We start from the raw sequence: 22,100 nt of genomic DNA on the forward strand, positions 1-22,100 counted from the left end.
CTTTAAAAAAAAAAAAAAAAAAGAGCAAGCAAGCAAATAAATATAGGATTCGTATTGTTAGAGACAGGGAAGGTGGTAGAAAACAGAAGGCCACAGCAATTCACATATGTGGAACTAACACTAACCTTCTTAAATGTACAATTCATATGTTAATACAAGTTTTTAAAAATATAGAAAATTTTAGAACCACGTCCCATAAAGGTGTTTGACTTTTACTCTTAAGTGTGGAGTTCAGAAGAAGGCAAACAAGCACAGCCGAGTGATACATTTGCTGTTTTACTGTTAATTTGACATATCTGAACCAAGCATTCACAATACTTGATATACTATAGTCTTAGACATAACCACAGAACAAGCAGAACAATTAAAACTACATGAGGCCTTAAAAACATACCCACAGTGTGTATTATTTCAATTCTCATTCATTATAAATTAGACTACATACCGTTAGTTTAATTTTATTTTTCTTTCATTTATTCAGGCAGGATTCATTCAAGGAAAGGCAACTTAGTTTTTATGTGTGAGCTTTATTTATTTATTTTACTATACTGGTTAATGTAAGATGTATGACATGTTTTCTTATCCCCTGTATTCAGGAATGAACCCATAACATTCTCAGATAGTAATCCAAAAGAACAGGCCCTACTTTTAAAAATAGCCAAAGTGGAAAGGGATCAAATAGCCAGTCTGTCCGTGGTCTTGAAGAACAGCTAATGGAGTTTCAAGTATTCATATAAGGAAGACTACTACAATTCTAATCATTAGTCAAAATTTAAAACAACGCTGCATACAAAATCATTCTTGAAGTCCTGAATGTCCTTTAAGTAACTGGATGCAAATGTTAAGTAGTTGTCTCACAGTACCAACATAAATCATAACTAGTTAAGATTCAGCGCCATCAGGACTTCTCATTTACATGATGAACAGCTGGTAAGTTAATGGATGGCATAAAAATTAAGACTTTTTTTTTAAAGGATAAAAGTACTATACTCAGGGAATACAGAAAAGTCAATGTATTTTTACAATAAAATAACCATTTAAGCCTCTATTCCTGTACAACACAGTATACATCAACTCAACTTGGATGTTTTAATACAGTTTCGTTTTTTACAGTTTATTCCGAATACTCAAATTGCTTTAGATATACAGCTTTTTGAAAGAATATTACATTTGTATACCAGGATATTTAGTACATTGAGATGTTTAAAAATATTTATAAATTTGCTTTTGATATGCAAAAGCATTTGGCAATACTTTTACAGCATTTGATTTTATAGAATTAAAATTTCATACAGTACTCATCTTGATGTTTAAAAAAAATTCACAGGAAAAATATAAATTACACAGCCTGACTGCATCATACTGCTATTTCCAGTTCTAGTTCTGGTATTTAAAACCTTCATTAAGTCTGTTAACAAATCATTACCTGTACAGTTATGAAGGCAACTTACATGATTTGTAAACAAAACCTTCAGATTTTTCCCCCCAAGACAGGGTTTCTCTGTGTAGCCTTGGCTATCCTGGACTCACTTTGTAGACCAGGCTGGCCTTGAACTCACAGCGATCTGCCTGCCTCTGCCTCCCAAGTGCTGGAATTAAAGGCGTGCGCCACCAAGGAGTGCAGTTCAGCAAGAAAAGAAAACCCAGTATGCAAATTTACAGAGTAGTTTACAAATTTACCAGTTCCTGTGACACAAACTGTTTTAACCTCTCCAGGTATTGTCCATAAAGCTCCACATCATTGTGTCCTGCCCCTTCAACCCACAGAGGCTCCACAGGTCTTTGGCAACGCTCAAACAATGCGAGGCCATGCGAAAAGTCAATGACTTCATCTTCAGTCCCATGAATTATTAATACTGGAGAGGTTATCTTAGAGATTTTGTCAATGCTGGAGACAAAAAGAGAAGGGAAGAAAAAAAAATCAATGAACTATATAAAAAGGAAGTTTCCTGTGTTAGAACAGAACATTTAAACATCAGATCTGTACAAACCAACTTTAGGGATGGAAGCCACTTAGGCTTGAGTAGGATCAAAAAGCCATCCATCCTTCACATGCATGCCTGTGGGTGAGGCAGATGTTTTGCTTGAGGCACTCACTGCCACCCTGGCCCCTAAGCACCATTCCTCAATGCTGAGTTTCCCTTAGGTTTCAAGAAGCATAACCCAAGGACCAGCTTTGACTATGCTAATTTCATTCCCTGCTGCACTCATTTTATTCTATCAGTTACTAAAATTCAAACAAAATGTTTTGGGTTTTGTTCTGGCTTGGGTTATAAACAATATTAACAGGGAAAATATTAAAATAATCTGAAGCTCAAAAGTGGATGAATATATGAAATAACAGATTAAAAGAGATAAGTAAAAACACAGTGTAGCTGCTGAGCGGTGGTAGCGCAGTAAAAACACAGTAAAGCAGTAAGGTCCCTTTTTCCCAGACTTCTTGGAAAAGCTGAGTAACTTTCTTCAACTCTGGAAGGTCAGTAGATGCAGGACTCCAGTTTAGGAGAGAGGTACCACAGTCATACAACAAACAAAAGGCTGACTTTGCGGGGCCTGTTTGGCTTCTGAGAACGCTGATTGTCAGGCAGAGTTCCACAGGGTTTTCTTTGCAAAGACTTTGGTTCTCCACTCTTACATAAGGATAGCAAGAATGACCAGATAGCTGAGAGAACACTTCAAATCTAAGATAGAGACCAAAGATGGGCATGGGGATGTACACCTGTAAGGCTAGCACTGGAGGAGGCAGAGGCAGGAGGATCAGGCTAACAAGGTCTACAAAGCAAGTCTAGGACAGCCAAGGCTGTACAGAGAAACCCTGTCTGGGGGGTGGGGGTGGGAATAGAGACCAAAACAAAAAGACTTTTAGAAAGGCAACTTGAGAGAAGAAACTATGCAGAGAAGAACCCTTATAAATGTTTCCTGCATTTCCTCCTCTGGATGGAGAAAACACTACTTACAAAGGAATAAATTACTCAGTGAAATTGCTAAGTGATCTCTGCACTCTCAAGGCTCCATTTTTCCTAATAAATAATGCAGAAATGTTTACGTTAGAGGAATTCAGGATTAAAATAGTGTATTTTCTTTTTCAACTGGCTTATGTCTGCCAAACATGAAAAAAGTATGGAGAATAAGTTTGTGAAGGATTATCTCACTAACTCTCTGTAATTCCTATCAATCAGTTCCAGACTAGGCTCAGTGGCCAGGGAGCCCCTGAGATTTATTTATCTGCTTCTACCTCTGACCCTTCACCTGCTCTGATACTGAAATATTTATAAGTGAGTACCACCATGCCTACTTTATAAGAAATTATAGGAATTAAACTCAGGCCCTCATGTTCACAGCTAAATCACTTCTCTAGTCCAATACTGAGTAAATACTGTTTTTGAAATGACTTTTGCTCTTTTGCTAAAGAACCAAGTGATAACTTGGCTTCTGGCCTGCCATTCACAAAAATATCCTTTGTATTCCTGCCAACAAAAGAAAGAAGACTGAATGAATATGCCAGCCTTTCCCTTCTTGTCTTCTCCATGTCCTTGAGGAAAATAGGCCATGAACTTTTTTCCAACTAGGAAGAAGGCAGGTGGCAACCACCCTTTGCCTTGGAAAGCAAGAAGCACCCCTCCTTTCAAATCTATCCAATACCACAGATAACAGCAACACTTACTCTAGACATTTAAGAGCAAACTTTCTTTGCAAGTTACATACAACTGGCAGGGTATCATTACTCACCTTCCCTCCGCTTATTCTTCTCTCATGCTGGGCATCTCACCAAATTTCATATTGCTTTAGCATCTGGGGTAAAAGTCTAGTCTAGGGCTTTAGTCAAGTTGTTCTTTATAGAACTCCACATCCAACCTGCTACTCTGACCTGTTAATTTATGTTCACAAATTTGTTCTCTTGTCTAAGGCCCTCATTTCATGCTCAAACATTTCAGCTTTTCTATCAGTCATATGCTAATACTTTCTTTAACGTAGTCTTCCACACTTCCTATGTCATCAGTTACATGAAGTAGAAGCTCAATGACAAATATCATAAGGTTCTTGGAGATGAATAGTTTTGAACATTGAACTTACTTTGGGAATGCATCAAAACAGTAGGTCTTCTTGGTATCAGGGAAAGCAACTCGCATTCCTGAGGTCAAAGGAGAATGGAGAATAACAGCAGCACTCTCATACCGAGCAGCAAGATCCACAGATGGTACTGTCCCTATGCTCTGTCCATATATGATCACATTTTCAGGACGAATGCCGTATCTAAAAGTTTGAAAAATATAGTTGGACTAGAAGGAAATATTTAATTGTTCTAAAAATTTACTACAGAATATGTAATGAAGATAATGCCAACTTATATGTAAAAATTTAAATTTCTTATCCATTATCATTTTTAATGTGACAATAAGCTCTATACTCTCAAATATTTCATGTTCGATTCTAATTTTTTAGAAAAGTAATTACTAAGGTCTTTTTAAAAACTTCAGTTTAAAAAAAAATAAAAACCTTAGTTTTACAGAGCTGGGTAAGGTGGTGGCACACACCTTTAATCCCAGCACTTGGGAGGCAAAGGCAGGAGGATCTGAGTTTGAAGCCAGCCTGGTCTGCAGAGCGAGTTCCAGGATAGTCAGGGCTAGAGAGAAACCCTGTTTTAACACCCCCCCTCCCAAAAAAAACCACCACAACAAAACCAAATCCTCCAAATTCCAAAATATGAAAACTGAAACAATAAACCCACTCCAATTTTATGAAAATAATTTGTCACTCATTGTGTTTTAGTAATTTGGAGTTTGAAATATATTGTACCACTTGTATTTCAGTGGACTAATGGTTAATACTTGCTGCTATTTAGTGAGATATTGTTGTCTAGCTAATAGAGCAGATGTTCTTGACTGCTCTGTATATTAAGAGTAGGTTGTATGATGTTCTACATTAGCCAGATTAATGAGATGCGGCATAGTTATGGTATAGAAAGAATATAGGAATCTATACCTTTAGTCAAAATCAAATTACAGTATTTCTTGACATATTCCTATGGTTATTCAGAGATAAACCAAAATTTACAAATATAATTACATGGCCCAGAGCTCCAAACAGCTTTGTTTAGTTAATTAAGAATACAATTCATGCTAAAAGCCTTAAAAATGTCACTTTGTCCCCTTTAACGCCACTGACTAAAGATTTAAGTATGTGAACTCACTGACTCCATAAAACTTTACTGGATACTAAGATGTTCCAGGAAGTGTTACTTGTTTACTGTTCTATCTGTAAACTACTTTGGATATAGGTGAGGTACCACAATAGCACCTGTAGGGGCTAAAGGTTACAGAGACTTTCAGTATGCTTTTCCACTTAGAAGGCAGAGTGATCGTTTCTGGCAGCTGAGAGTGCTACAGACAACAGTATCTAATATTTTGAGGAGGTTAGGGACCTTTTTGAAAATCTGACCATGTAGCAGAAGAGCAAGGCAAACTCTTCCTATGTCCTCTTCCAGGTACTCAAGACCACTTTTGCTATGCAGGAAATAACAAGGTTCCCCACAGCTCATTCTGCCTGTGTTCCACAAGCATACAGGGCACAGGCAGAGGTAGGTTCCACCTATTGCTGACTGACTCGGCACGCTACTTAACTCAGAAAACTTCCCAGTAACCAAAAAGCTGGAAGGATGAGCATCTAGATTTGCACTATCAGCAGAGCTGGGGAGGCCAAACTATGGCTGTCAGCTGCCTAACAGTATTGCACGTAGCAACTGTAGCTCTGTGGCTAAAGTTAGCAATATCAAGACTCAAGAGAAGCAAGAATCAAAAGGATCTAATTAAACAATATCAATTTGAGAATGTTAAGTTAAAAAGAACTTTGGAGACTATCCAATTTAGGTAAGCTGCTAATGCCTGGATACTAAAATCACAGTGCGTTGATAGTAATCCTACGTTTAGAAAATAGATATACTGACTTCCAATCCAGTCATCTCTCCACGAAAGAGCATAGACAGAGACTGAAGATCGTGGGGAGGACAGAGGTCTGCCTGCCTCTGCCTCCCAAAGGCATGCACCATCACACTTGGTACAGTCATTTCTAATCACCTGTTAACTATTTACTACTTACCATTTACCTTTTCTAATTAATGTTTTCATACCACTGCAACTGATGTAAGAATTCTCTTTACATAGAATTTTGCTATGAGGACATAACTTTATTGTAAAGGAAAGGAAATACTTTAAAAGACATTTTATAAAAGTGGTTATACCTATTTATAACACTAAGGTTCTCCCTGACATGATTAGTATTTGAACACTGAATTAGGAAAAGTGGATTCTTTAACCCCGTAACTGCAGTTTCAAATACTACAGAAAAGACAGGTTACTGCTATGTAAAGAGAACAACTTATATTAATAGTAAGATATCTATCATTTATTGTACACTAATCTGACTAATGAGAAAGGACACATCGGAACCTACAAAATTGTGACCAGAAAGGCTAATAGACTTTCAAGTTCCGAAATTTATAGTTATAGTTAAAGAATGTTATAATTATAGTTAGAGTTAGAGAGGGATATAAATGAGACACATCTTTAATCATTTTATATTACTTCAAAGAAAATCAAGATGATCTTTCCAAGTTTTAGTAGACTAAAATATAAAGTAAAATGCCAACACATGTCTTATTTAATTTTCAAACAAAAGGCTGCTTATATTATTGATGACAGAGCAAGCAAATGGTAAAGTCACATTTATGTGTTATATCCCAATAAAGTTTGAAACCAAACTTTTAATGTCATATTTCAGTAAAAACAAAACAAAAACCAAAACCACCTCAAACCACATTCACAAAGGCAATGATATACTCATATAAATCTGAGCGATTTTTAAAGACTGTTTTGGCTATTATATAAAATTTCAATTTGTTAGTTTATGTGTGTGTATACTGGCAAGTATCTTCATATTGTAGTTCAAAGGATGTATGTAAAAAATGCTTTTTATTCTGCTGTTCTACAGTATAACTTAACCACCAGAGGTATAAAAAATAATCCTCATAACGATTTACCTTGTCCGAAGAGCCAGCCAGGCAGCTTCAACATCTGCGTACAGGTTCTTCTCTGTTGGCTTTCCAGAACTAGCACCATATCCAGAGTAATCATATGAGAATATGTTACAATTAATCCGGGACCCCAGACCTATGTAAAAGCTGCTCATCTGACCAAGATCAACAGCATTTCCATGTGAGAACAGTAAGGTATATTTAGCATTGGGTGAACAACGCACAAACATACAAGCAATTCTGTTGCCTTTACTGGTTCTGGTCATGAAACACTCAATAGCATCCTTTTCTCTGGAAGAGTATTGCCAGTCCGCTCGCTCTGACAGGTGTAAAGTCCAGCGGCTTCCACTTTCATCACACATCAGTGTGTACGTTGGATCAGGTGGCAAGAATGCTAGTTTCGAAGCAATTTTCCCTGGGCAAGGTGGACAGCAGAAGAGGCAGCATAGCTCACTAAACGAAAGATTGTTCATCTTCTGAAAAAAAAAAAAGAGAGAGACAACAAATATTTTAATAACTTAATGTGAACTCTGCACGCTCAAATAATAGGCTAAAACAAAGACATGAGTAAATGTTATTGGTAGTTACTATCTATTAACTGTAATTTCAAGAACCCTGTCAAATGAATTCCAGAATTACTTTAAATCCTGGAGTGAGGCAAACATTTCTGGAAATAGAGAGATGCAAATACTGTATTTTTCCAATAGCAGTGATTATACTATTTAACAGAAAACATTTACCATTATCCACAAACAAGATAGAAGGTGAGTAAACTCACCTAAGGTAAGTTGGTAATTTTTGTATAATTTGATGAAAACTCTTAGAATCCTAAGGGAAGGTAAATAAACAGGAGGATTTGGAGATACTATTGGTCAGCAATGTGTGTGTGTGTGTGTGTGTGTGTGTGTGTGTGTGTGTGTGTGTACATCAAAAACATACTTGTACATCAGTTTGAGAAAAGAAATTTGCACAAGTGAGTCAGGGTAAGACACTAGTCATTGCTACAGTCACACAAAAACAGGGGTTTGAAACCTTAAAGCAGTTCAAACAAGCAATATAATCCTTTCACATTATAAACCTATTATTTCAATTTATAACTTATAGCTCACATAGAATTCAAAAGAATTCAAATCATAATGACAAATAAAGCTTATAAGTAATGGGGACAATTCTAGAATAATATGTAGACAACTGGAGCAAGGGTTACAAAGTTACAGAGGGGATGGAAGAACACTGGGACATAGGGCTTGTTCAAGAGGGAACCAGTAAGCTCAAGCAGCAGAAGTAAACTGAAGGAAAGCATACTAAGTCAGACAGTCACTAAAAATAGTTTGTACATCTAAAGGTACATGCTAAATCTTTAATATTTTTCAGTCCTCAACTCAAAGGAAAGGTAAGCACAGAGAAAAAAGAAATTAATGCAGATATTGCTAAGATAGAGAACAAAAACAATGGAGAGCCAAAGCTGAGATGAGGCTTTCATCATCACCAACAGTATGCAGGATCCTAACTGTGTACCTACTCACTCTATTCATTGCCAGGGAATTTTATAAAGACCTTTCACAGACACTAATTCATTTAAGCATTTTTCAGAAACCCTTTGACACAGAGATTATGATCCAACCCGCCCTGCAATGGAGCTGCAGAACAGTTATTTCACCTGTGATTGTATGGTTACATATGGTAAATGCTGAAGTGATGAGCAGCAGAATGGTTTGAGTCTTTGCTATAACCAACACTTGTCTGGAGATAAACAAATAAATGTTATCATTTGGGGCCCACGTGTGAAAGACTGGCTGCCCTGAGTGATATATATGACTATAAAGTCTCTAGTGATGTGATCTCAAAGGGGACTATGGGATTCCTTCCTTCTCTTTGCAATGAGGTGAGCAGGTTTGCTGTCACATGCTCCTAACATGGTATACTACCTTGCTACATGTTTACAAAAATAGGGCCAACTGATCATGAACTGGATCCTTCAAAAATTGAAAGCCAAAATAAAACTCTTTTAAAGAAAGAAGGGAATACAGAAATATATAGGTACGATAGGACAAAAAGTAGATTATTCAATCTACTTAACTTACGGCCGTAATTGTTACTCATAAATAAGGTTATTTTTAATTCATTGGTATAGATTTTTGTATATTGATGCAAAATAAGTTTAATTTTGATACCTTAGTATAGAATTCAAATTTAAGACCAGTCTTCCCACACATTATAGATATTTCTACTCTAATATGAGGTATTGTATCCATACAACTCAAGTATAATACAAGGTTTACTTACAATATTTTGAAAGTGCTACTGCAGGCAGTTTAGGATAGTTAGGTAATACAAGCTAAATCATGGTCATGTCCATTACTAGACTATTTTTACTCTCAAGAATATACATCCTCAGTTTGAGATAGTAATGATTTACAGATAAAGTAAAATAGGTAAGCTCTTCAAAAACCTCAGACTTACAGAATCTGGCACTTAAAAATGTTTCTATTATTTTAAAGATTCTTTGATAATGAGACAGGTGAACTCCTGGCAATACCCAGCCTGTCTCAAAGAAGGTGATGAATATCAATGAACCTCCTTGTGGAAATGACTTCAAAAGTGGCAAACAAGCCTCTGGGCAAAATTTCCTCAGTTCTGCCACAGACAGAATTCTGCCTAAAAATGGGTAAGCTTGGATGCAGGTAGAGTTGACAGCCAAACTCTGCCTAGACAGGGTAAGCAAGTCCTCAGTAGTTCCTGCCTCCCAAATATGTCTGTCAGATATACTAGGCCAGGAGGCTGAAGATGATGCTCCAACGTTATAGAGAATGTATGGAGAGTGTTGGGTGACTGATCAGACATTTTTCATTTTGAAAACTGCTAACCTGCACCTCTGGTTTACTCAGATAATTAAGTTTTATTTCTTCTCAAGTCTCTGATGGAGTTGAAGACCAAACAGCTTAGTTTTACAATTAAGCTTACTTGTTTAGGGGCTAAGTTATTTTAAGGTCTAGATAGATATTTTAAATCGATAGAGATGACATATGATAGATATTGATTTACATTCAGAATTTTAGACTCACCAAGAGAGGAAAGATGTTTTCTTCAAGGTTGCCAAACAACCAAAACACTATGAATGTAACATTTATATAATTCCTGATTGTTTTGTGGTTTTTCTTGTTGTATGTAGTGTATTGTATTTATGTGTAAAAAAAAACAACAAATAAAAATTGTTAAAAAAAAAAAACTCTTTTAAAATTGATTATATGGAGAAGCTATTGGCAGTAGATAGTTGCTGAAGGAAGGAGAATTACTACTTATTTGGGATATTGAAAGGTTCCCCATAATCCAGTGGATAAGAAGACCAGGGCAGTAGTGAGTTATCTGGAAAGAAAGAAAGAAAAAAAAGAAAAGAAAAGAAAAAAAAGAAAGAAAGAAAAGGACATAAAGTTCAGAGAGGGCATACTGCTGAAGGAAAATGGGCTAGGTAAGATCATATTTCTTTGTAAACATGTATGAAATTCTCAAGAATTAAGAACCCACAACCAAAAGATTAGGTTCTTTCAAAAGATTAACAAGGCTGACAAACTCCAAGAGAATGAAAGAGAGCCCGAATTAATAAAAGTACAGATGAAAAGGGAGCCATTACAACAAATACCAAAGAAATTCAGAAAAATCATTAGGTTGTACATTGAAAACATATATTCCATTAAGTTGGAAAAATTAAAAAGAATGCATTCCTAGAAAATAAGACCTTTCAAAATTAAACCAAACTGGAACAGATCTAAAACAACCATTAAGACTGAAATGTCAAAACTCCCCCTGCTCCTCCCCCCAAAAAAACCCCCACAAACCAAGCCAAAAAGACTCCAGGCCCAGATGGATTTACTGATGAATTTTATCAGACCTTCAAATAATTAAAACTAATGACCAATGTTTCTCAATCCATGGCATGAAACAGAAAAGATGCTGTTCAATTTCACTGACAAGATACAGAAATTCTCAGCAAAGTATTAGGAAATTGAATTCAAGAACACAAAGAGTAATAGATCACTGACCATACTGAAATTTGAGAAATTTTATCTCAAAATGCCATAATGATTCAATATATACAAATAATACATTTTATATTAAATGAATAGACAGACTCAAGGATAGAAATTCCATTGTTCTATCAATAGATGCAGAAAGACATTTAACAAAACCCAGTATCTTTTCGTGTTAAAAGTCCTGAAGAGGGATTGGAGATTTAGCTCAGTGGTAAGAGTGTTTGCCTAGCAAGCACAAGGCACTGGGTTCAGTCCTCAGTTCTGGGGGTAGGGGGTGTGTGGGGGAGATAGGGGAATGGGGACAAAAAACTCAGAAAAATACACCTCACCTCAAAATCACAAAGGCTATATGATACATGTACAACCAATATATTACATAGGGAAAAACAAAGTATTTCCACTAAAATCAGAAACAAGTTAAAGTGTCTTCATTTATTCAATATACCACTGGAAGAATCAGCTAGAGTAAGACAAGGGAAGGAAATAAAAGGGATACAAATAGGAAGGGAAGAGTCAAAGTGTCTGTATTTGTAGACAACTTGATTAATAACAGGAGACCCTAAAGACTCTACCAGCAAACTGTTAGAGCTGCTAAAACACTTTCAGCAATGTGGCAGAATACAAAATTAACACATAAAAACCAACAGCTTTCCCACATACCAATAACAAATCTGAAAAAGAAATCAGGGAACCAATCTCATTGTCTAAACCCTAACACGCAAATAAATATAAACAGCACCTGCCCAAATAAACAGAAACCCCACAAAACCCTTGGACTAAACCATGGGTATTAAAGACCTCTACAATAAAAACTTAAAAATACTTAATAGAGGAAGACACCAGAAGTTGGAAAGATCTCTCATGCTCGTGGATTGAAAGAAATCAATACTGTGACAATGGCTATCTTGCTAAAAGCAAATTATAGATTGAATGCAATTCCAACCAAAAGTCCAGTGATGTTATTCACAGAAATAGAAAAAAAAAACTTAAAACTGATAGAGTAGCATCAGATATCCTGGAAAAGCACAGTAGTCCTGAGTAAGAGGAGTATGTTTAGCTATCGCCATACTTGATTTCAAGTTGTACTACAGAGCTACGGTAATAAAAACAGCACAGTACTGGCACAGGCACACATGTAAATCAATAGAATAGGTTTTTTTTTTCCTTCACAAAGATGCCAAAAATGTACTATAAAGAAAATATAGCATCTTCAGCAAATGGTGCCATAAAAACTGGATATCCACATGTAGAAGAATCTATAAATCCTTGTCAGTCTGCACAAAATCCAAATGGATCAAAGGCTTCAACATGGGGACTGGAGAGATGGCTCAGATGTTAAGAGCACTGGTTACTCTTCCAGAGGTCCTGAGCTCAATTCCCAGCATAACATGGTGGCTCACAACCATCTATAATGAGATCTGATGCTCTCTTCTGGCACTCAGCTGTACATGCAGACAGAACACTGTATACATAAGATGGTAAGAATTTTCTGAATACAATTCTGGTTGCTCAGGAAATAAGGCCAATACCAATAAATGGCATCTCATAAAATTAAAAAGCTTTTTTAGAGCAAAGAAAACTTAACCAAGCAAAGAAACATCCTACAGAATGGGAGAACATCTTTGCTACTTATGTTACCAACAGAGGATTAGTATCTGAAACATACAAGGAATCCAAGAAATTAAATGTCATGAAAACCAAGAAATAAAAAAAGAGACAATACAGAAATGAAGTTTTTGAAGAAAGAAATAGAAATGGCTATATACATTTTTTAAAATTCAATATCACTGGCTATCAGGGAAATGAAAATTAAAATTACATTGAGATTACATCTCACCCTATTCAGAATGGCTATCATCAAGAAAACAAATCACAACAGGCACTGATGAGGATGTGGGGAAACAGAAATGTTTATGCATTGATGGTGGAAATGTAAATTGGTTCAGCCCCTATGGAATCCTTGTGGAGGCTTTCCAGAAAGTTAAATACAACCATCATAAATCAATTTATACCTCTCCTGGGCATCTATCCAAAGGACCTCAATCCTCTTTGCACATTCACGTTCATAGCTGCTCTATTTACGATAACAAGGAGATGGAACTAGCCTAGATGTTTATCAGCCAATGAACAGGTAATGAAAATGGGGTATATAAACACAATGGAATTCTAATCATCTCTAAATAAAAATGAAATCATAAAAATCTCTGGAATTTGGATACAATCAGGGGACATCATATTAAATGAAGCAACCGAGGCCTAGCAAGGCAAATGTCACATGGTCTCTCTCATGTGGATCCTAGCTTTGAAGCTTATATTTGCACGGGGACAGAGGTTGATACTAGGATTAAAAGTTTAAGCAGGGATGGCAGTAGAAGAAAAAAGGGTGGAGAAAAGGTTAACCAAAACTAAGAATACATAAAATCATATCTTGGAAACCCACTACCCTTTAAGCTCACTAAAAATACAACTAAAATGAATTTGAACACAGGAACCCAGCATAGCTGGGCAATGCTCCCCACAGAAGAAATGGTTATTAAATGAAATCTCAGTGCTAGGCTTGGGATCTCTTCATACGTTATTAGTCATGGAGCTCCCAGAGGACCCCAAAGTAACATTGCTCTTTGTTGTCCACCACAACTAGGTTCTAATACCTGATTACTGAAGACACAATATACTTTTGCTGTAGGACATAAAGAAATCAAGCTACAACCAGCTTGAAAACTTCCTGCTGGCTATTGCTGATAAATTAGTGCTGTTCTTGATCATGGCCAGAAGTTATTTTCTGCAGTGGACAGCTCTTAATGCACAGATTCATAATGGTCAAAGAGCTAAGAATAAGTGACTGTTGAGTATTAGGTGGGGAAAAAAGAGGAACTAAGAACCACTAATGCCATTAACATAAGCTTATACATATACATTGTCTGTCCTTAAGAAACAAACAACCAAAAATAAAATATAAAAATAGGCTGAGCAAGCCATGAAGGAGCAAGCTGGTAATGAACACTCCTCTATCAGTTCCTGCCTCCAGGCTCCTGCCCTGACTTCCCTGAACGATAGACTACAAGCTATGAAGACGAAATAAACCTTTTCCTTCCTGAGTTGCTTATGGCTGGGGTGTTTTATATAGCAGTTGAAACCCAACATTGAGGTGACCTTGTCTTTTCAAGAGTCTGGTAGACTGTCCTGTTTCCTATAATGAACTTCAGCCTCCATCCTTATTTCCCTTTCTTTAGGCATACAATCTAATATATATATATATCCTTAGCTATCTTAAGGCAGATCTGTGAGTTCAAGGCCAGTCTGGACTATATTATTCCTCCCTGAGGCAGAAATCATATAAAAATGTAGGTGTGGCATTGTGGCACAACTTCGTAATCTCAGTGCTGGGGAAAAGTAAATAAGAGGATCCCAAGGGTTTGCTGGCCAGCCAGACTAGCTGACCTGCCAGGGCCAAATCTGAGACCCTGTCCTAAAAGCAAAGCAATGCAAGCTAGCTTCTGAGCAATGCCATGCACCCACATGTGCAATGCCCGCCCCTCCTGTCATGCCCACAGAAATAGTAAATCTTGATGCTTTGAATGGACAAATGAAGAAAGTAGAAAAAATGATTTTGAATTCAACCCCAGTACTGGACAAACAAAATGGATGTGTGGTAACGAGAGGTAAACACTAGAGTTGTCAAAGTGATAGCAACGTAGCATGTGGAGCTGGGAACCAAACCTGGGTCCTCGGAAGAGAACAACGTGTGCTCTTAACTGCTGAGCCACTTCTCTATCGCTCTATCATATTTTTTGAGCCAGAGTTTCTCACTGCATCCTGAGTTGGTCAGTGAGCTCCAGGGATCTATCTCCACTTTTCACAATGCTGGACATCAAGCCTGGGATTTGTAAAGGACTCAGATTTTCAGGCTTGTAGGACAAGGACTTTACTGACTGATTTACTGACTGAATATCTAAAAGGACATTAATGAGTTCATGTTATAGCTTTAGGTAGTGAGGATGAGGTAGGTAATGAGGTGCAGAGAACATAGAGGTGCCACTGGGAGGGTAAACAGCTTCTCATATCCAAATGGCTGTGCTGCTACCCAGGTACTGGAGCTGCCATGAAGGTGGGAACTGAGTCCAGGTCTGACGTCTGAACATGGATGGGTTCAGTGGAAAAATAAAATCAGACCTACACATTACACACACACACACACACACACACACACAAACACACACACACACACACACACACACACACACACACACACACACACACACATTCTGGAACTCTGGGCTATAAAAATGAAGGTAGAATTAGCTCTTCCAGTATGTGAAAGGAAAGGTGGCATTGGCAATACAATGGCAGAACAAGTAAACTCTGGATTTGGTGTTTATACATTATAGCTCTTTCACTCTTCTCTCCAGAGGCTTCTGAGGTATGACTTTTTCCAAAGGAAGGCCGTTTTCCAATGTGTATAGATTTTAGGAAGTCTTTGAATGCAAGATTCAATACTGTGAAATTTATGCTTCTTAAAACATACCTGAAATAGAGGATGGGTTGCAGCTCAGTGGCGTAGTACATGTGAAGCCCTGGATTCACCCCAAGGACCAGGAAGAAAAAATAGTGTTATCATTTGTATCGGTACATGCATGAACGCCCAGGGATATGTATTATTTAGATTAATTGATGGTTTAATGAAAACAAGTGAGTCTCTTGGAATGCTAATGAATGGCACTGAACCTAGAAACCAACTGGGAGTAACTCAAATCTTGGAGTCTTTGTATTCCAGAACAAATTCTTTCACTTTACCTACTGAATTCCTTATACAGCAACTCTACTCGTTCTTAAATCTATATTAGCTGATCTTTCCTGCTCATTATATTTTCCTGCTTTAGGAAGGCTCCTATCTAGAACACTGCCAATCAAGCTCCTGGTTTTAAGGGTGGAACAGTGACATAGCCTTTTCTTTCTCTTTGAGATACAGTCTTGCTTTGTAGTCCAGGTTGGCTGCCACCTGGCAAATGTGAGGATTACAAGCATGCACCACAATATCTACAGATAGTATTCTTTTCAAGGATAACTTTTCCTACAGAATTTTAAAACAGATATTCTTCATAAATTAAGAAAGTAAGGGTGCTGGAGAAATGGCTCAGAGGTTGAGAGTACAAGAGGTTCTTCCCGGGGAGCTGGATTCAATTCCCAGCCCCCACACGGCAGCTCACAGACACCTGTAACATCAGTTCCAGGGGATCTGACACCAAGCACACATGTGGTAGCCAGACAAACATGCAGACAAAAAGATACCTACACACATAAAATGAAATAAATCTTAAATAAATAAATAAACTTGAGAAAGTTTCCAAAGAGTTTTAATGGGGCAAATGCTAAAAAATGAATTTTCTATTCCTAAAATAGTTGTACTGGTAATAAAATGTTATTATTTACACATTGCTAGACTTACGTTGCTAATATTTCCCTAGGTTTTTGTACGTGGTGGTGGTGGTAGTGGTGGCACATGTCTTTAATTCCAGCATTAGGAAGGCAAAGGCAGGCTCACTTCTGTGAGTCTCTGAAGCCAGCCTTGTCTCCAGAGCTAGTTCCAGGACAGCCAAAGGCTACAGAGAGAAACCCTGTCCCAAAAAACAAACCAACAATGAGGACAAAAACAGAAACAAAACAAACAACCCAAAATTTGTACTTTTTTAATACATGGTTGAGAATGGATGTGAAGTGTTTTTGTCTCTCTTGTTACATTTTTGTATTAGGATTATATTAAACTAATATAATTTAGCTGGGGAGTATTCTCCCTATATTAAGAACAATCAGTTTCTTTTGATGAATAGTTAGATCATTTTCATCGTTCCCTACAGTTTAAGAGTCACGCTTTGCTGTTTTCCCCTCTTTTAACTCTTGCAGTAACCATGTAGTAACATATGCCTATAATTCAGCAGTGGGGAGGCAGAGGCAAGAGATTTCAAGTTTGACACTAGGATGAACTGTTTTAAAACTAGTATATCCTGTTTTAAAAATAACAAAAATCCTGATGTCACCATTATAAAGTCAGAGAAATGGCTATCTCACAAAAATAAAGTTAAGAAACAGAAAGCACTGAATATAAATTGCACAATGTTTGATATGCACTGAATTTCTGAAATTTAACACTTTCAACTACCAGAGAACAAATGTATAAGCCTTGAAAAATGTATATAATGAAAATCTACTGGCCATGCAAAGTTGGCCTGAGAACTAAGAAACAAAGACTAACACAATCTGAAATTTAAAGTAAATTGTTGCAGCAAGGAGTGTTAACTGAGGTCCTATCAGTCAAATGATTTGTTTCTCTGAAAGCTGGGAAGACTGCCTGCACAAGTTTAGGAGAATATGGGGAGGGAGTGATGGCAGCACACAAACCAAGTTGGAAGCTTGAGCCTGTCCTCGTCTCAAGGCCTTATTTCAGGACACTACATTTTCTTTTCTTTTTGAATCCTCTTGCTCTAATTTAACTGGTTTTTGCTCAGCTGCTTTCTATCTGTCCTGCTTTCTTCTATTTTCTACTGTGAAACACTACCTTCCGTTGGATGCTTGGAAATTTTAAATCAACCTCAGATCCGTGCTCAAAGCACAGAGGTCACCTACCCTGGCCTGACTTTACACCTAGATAAGAGAGTAAGTTAACAGAAGGCACTAGACCCAGACAAGCTGGCACTCTAGAGTACACTAGTTACATGAAAGATTAGTTACCAGGCTAAAAACCTCTGAATCCACCTGTGTTCTTTGTAACTAAAAATAGTAATTTTTTTTTATATCATGAAAATATATCCTTTTAAAATATTATAAAGCCATGGGCATGGCAGATTCCCAAGCCCAGGGTTGTTTTACAGAACTAGTGCTGACGCAAGAGGCACAGTCAGAGTGAGAGTAAAATATCACTGTCCAAAAGCTATCATTAACAAGAATAAGTGGATAACCACATACATGTTTCACAGGAAATCTAGCCTGGAGGTGTGGGAGAGACTTGAGGAGCAGCACCTTTCTATGCTTCCGCTTTACTACCTTTTGGTAAATGCAGGGCTCTCTGCGTAGACATCAGTCCCATGATTACATACTACTACTGCTTCCAAGTTTTAGCCTTCATCTACCCACAACTTTGACAGTATGCTTACGGGTTCCACAGGCTGCCACCAGGGAGGTATTCTTAGATCTGAGCTTCAAGAAGTTATAACTGACTAGACCAGAACTCACATGCCTAAGGCTCATGTCCCATCTAAATGAGTAACATATATTGTACATCTCTCAGGACTGAGCTTTCTGCTGTGGAGAACCTCCACTCCACTGATCTCCCTTCCCTGTGTTTTTTTTTTGCCAATAGCCATGTCATGCCTGGGAGGTAAGTGTTTCATAATGCTCTACCTTTCTCATTCAGCTTTTAGATCTTTTCTGAAGTCTCTTTTAATGTTTCCTAGCTATGGAAGAAGTTATATAGATGTTCCATTTAAGGCTGAGCATTCGTCACTTATTCATCATTTCAACCAGTATGAGTTTGTGCAGTTAATGCTGCTCATTGCAAAAAGAAACAACTCATGCTGGGCATAGTGATGCATGCCTTTAATCTCTGCACTTGAGAGGCAGAGGGAGGTGGATTTGTGAGTTCGAAACCAGCCTGGTCTATATAGTGAGTTCCAGGACAGCCATGGCTTCATAGTGAGACCCTGTCTTGAAAAACCAAACCAACAAAAAAGGAAGCATCTCTGACAAAAGCAGGCAGCTCTACTAACTAATCTATAGGCATAAATATTAAAAAAAAAAAATTTAGTAGGCACAACATGTTCAATTAGAAAAACAGTAGTAGCTTGCCCCCTAGGAACTCCTATGATCCCCGCAGCCATGGGCTTTACAGGACCAGATATAAGTTCCTTCTCGTGGAGCAGCCTTCAAGTCAAACTAAAGAGGATTGGCTACTTTCACCATAGACTTGTCATCACTGTACTAGTGGGCACATTTTACCTAAACAGAATTGGTTCTACATTTAAATATGGAATTACTTCAAGATTTAAGTGGAACAATAACATGTACATTCATGTAATGTTAAATGTAAATGACTTTATACACCAACATTTTAAGACTTAAATTTAAGATTATGAAAATGAAACCTAAGGCAGATATCAACCAACTCACAGCCTCGTTATGCTCAAAATACCTTAATAAGAAAATAGAAAATTAAAAAATAAATGCCTCTCAGGTCATTTATATTATAAAATGTTAGTGATACCCTTCAGTTAATTATTCTTAAAATAATTATTTCTCCAAATGATGAATAATAGAACTTTCTACTACATAAAGTAAAGATAACGACAATTTGCTGATATTTAAAATGGTTGTCTCCCTTTGAAAGAGGCAAGCAGTAAGAATACTGCAAATATATTAGTTTTTTTTTTTTTTAGAAAAGACCATCAGGGAAGTTATGACACAGGCCAACAAAGTGCTCTCAACTGTTGGCCAAGTATGGCAACATGGGAAGGATGGGATGATTTGAACGAAGTGTCCCTTTTAGTCTTAGGGAGTTAAATGCTTGGCTCTCAGTTGATGGAACTATTTGGGGGAGGCTTAGGAGGTGTGGCCTTGTCAGAAGAAGTGAACCACTGTGGATAGGTTTTGAGAACTTAAAGGCTTGAGCCATTTTGAGTTTATTCTCTTTACTTCATGCTTGTCATTTGTGATTTGAGCCCTTAGCTTCCTGCTGCTATACCTTCACTCCACCACCATGGGCTCTAACCCACCGGAACCTGTCAGCTCAAATAAATTCTTCTGTTAAGTTGCTTTAGTCATGTGTTTTATCACAGTAATAAAAAGTAACTAATGCAGAAGTTGGTACCAAGGAGTGGGTTAAACTCTGTAAGAGCCTAATGTGTCATCATAGCAGGAGCTCAGAAGGCAGTTGTGCTAACAGCTACACAGATGGTGGAGGCCCAACTCAAGAGGTTTTTGAAGGCAAATGGACTAAAGATGTTCTGTGGTATTTTGGCAAAATATGTAGTTGCTTTCTGACCATGTCCTAAGAATGTGACTTGGACTATGGGCTAGTTTTTCAGGGAGATTTCTAGACAGCATAACATTGGTTATTAGTAAAATCACTCTTATGAGGATATAAAATGAGAAAAAGGACAAAAAAAAAAGCACAGTTTAAAGAGGAAAACAACACTGACTGTCTTAATGTTTATAGCCTAGGCATGTGCTGGAAAAGATGCTATAATTGCTAAGGAGAATTAAGCCACTAAGGAAAGATCTGAGCACACCCTCCTGTCAAGATCCCATCCAGCTAAGCTTTTTTTTCGGTTTTTCCAAGACAGGAGTTCTGTGTGTAGCCCTGTCTGTCATGGTTTCTGATTTCCCTCCAGAATGTTGAGATTAAAGGTGGGTGCCACATAAAAAAGCCCAAGGAAGCCGGGTATGGTGATACATACCTCACTAGGGAGGGAGAGGCAGGTGGATTGCTGTGAGTTTGAGGCCAGCCTGGTCTACAAGGTGAGTGCAGGACAGCCAAGGCTAACACAGAAAAACCTTGTCTCAAAAAACAAAACAAAACAAAAAAAGCCCAAGGAATTTTCTGCTCCTGGAAAGCAACTGGGGTGAGATGGGATAAGGAGACTGGGCAAGCATCCTTCCCCAGGTGGTAGGCAAACTTGGCAGTGTGAGCCACATGGTACTGGAGTCATGGAGAATGCAGGAGTAAAGAGGATTCTTCCTCTATGGTTTCAGAAGGTTTCAGAAGCCACTGAGGGCAGGTAATGTGTAGCATTGCATGAAGCTGATTCCACATTCCATTAAAAATACTAAGTATATTTTAAAAGCTTTAAATTATGACCTCTCTAGACAGGAAAACACTTTTTTTTTTGGAACATTACTGAAAATAGGCCAAAACAGTATCACAGAGGAAGGACATTTTATTCACCTAAACATCTTGAGAGTCTAAAATAGAAAACAAACGGGAAAGTAATTTCTACCATCTTTAAATGGCAATGGGAACACATGAAATCCTCTGTATTCATTGGTATTATCTTTTCTACTCTTCTGTAATAATGCCTGGCTTTTGACAAACAAACAAACAAACAAAAAACTGATAAGAAAAACAACTTAGAATGTATATAACAAATAAAAAACTTTTGGAAGGTAAACGTAAATTTCTTGTACTCATAAGTCCTCTGAATCTAAACAACTTAAAGATGATAGAGTCCTTGCTTTTAAAACACTTTGATAGCATCTACCCATCACTGCCCGCAGCAGGCTGAAGAACTGGCCCTGGTGGCACAGGCACAGGACAAGTGGAATGCTGACCAACTCAGCTACCACCCAGGAGCTAGATCCAAGGCTTTAAGCTGGCCTGTCCCAAAATCTACCCCATCTATGAACTGCTGGAGTGAATGAAGGAGCCGGTTCTGTAGAACCAAAGCTGAAGGATCTCCATGACACAGAGTAACAACAGGATAGCCAAGAATAGTCCCTGGATCCAGTGAGAATGCAATATTGATGGTGCAGCAGAAGCCAGAGGCCTCAAACCAGATCAACGACTCATTCCAGTAAGCATTTACAAGTAAAGATGTCTGGACAAAAGGGTATACTGAGTGATACACCATGACACACTGCAGCTTCCATGTCAAGATTGGTATTTTTTCCTTCTCTTTCTTTTTCAACATTTTGTTGTCTTTTGTGGGTAGGTTTCAAAGACAGAGGGAGCATACAAAAGGGAGGGAGAGATGAATGAGACTGGGTGCATGATGTGACATTCACAAAGAGTCTAAAAAGATTTAAAAAAAAAAAAAGAGGACAAAAAGTAGAGGGAAGAGGGTGGGTCTGGGGGAGTTGGAGGGAAGACTGGGGATCAAAATACACTACAAACTGTCAAAGAAGCAATAAAAATATTTTATTTTAACAAAGACAAAGCCAACCTGGTTATCACTTTCTTATAGAATGGTCATCTTGTAAACCCTTGAGAAGAAACATTTAAGGATGACACAGAGAGAGAGAGAGAGACAGAAGCAGGGGGGTGGGGTGGGGTG

At 37.6% G+C, this 22,100-nt stretch overlaps 1 protein-coding gene across 2 annotated transcripts in view; it reads right to left on the minus strand.

The window, feature by feature from the left end:
* Positions 1-507: 507 nt before the first annotated feature.
* ABHD17B (abhydrolase domain containing 17B, depalmitoylase) overlaps positions 508-22,100 on the minus strand; it is a 35,085-nt gene continuing 13,492 nt past the window's right edge. The window contains exons 1-4 of one of the 2 annotated variants that reach the window (XM_084771740.1): positions 15,587-15,635; positions 7,037-7,506; positions 4,075-4,254; positions 508-1,888 (exon numbers count right to left, since the gene is read on the minus strand). In XM_084771740.1, the coding sequence (XP_084627866.1) occupies positions 1,669-1,888; positions 4,075-4,254; positions 7,037-7,503 (867 nt within the window). In that variant the 5' untranslated portion in view covers positions 7,504-7,506; positions 15,587-15,635 and the 3' untranslated portion in view covers positions 508-1,668. Of the gene's footprint in view, positions 1,889-4,074; positions 4,255-7,036; positions 7,507-15,586; positions 15,636-22,100 lie in introns of those variants that run through there. The other variant, XM_084771739.1, reaches the window with a different exon arrangement.

The sequence above is a fragment of the Acomys minous genome (assembly GCF_964271855.1).
Source record: "Acomys minous genome assembly, chromosome: 2".
NCBI lineage: Eukaryota > Metazoa > Chordata > Mammalia > Rodentia > Muridae > Acomys > Acomys minous.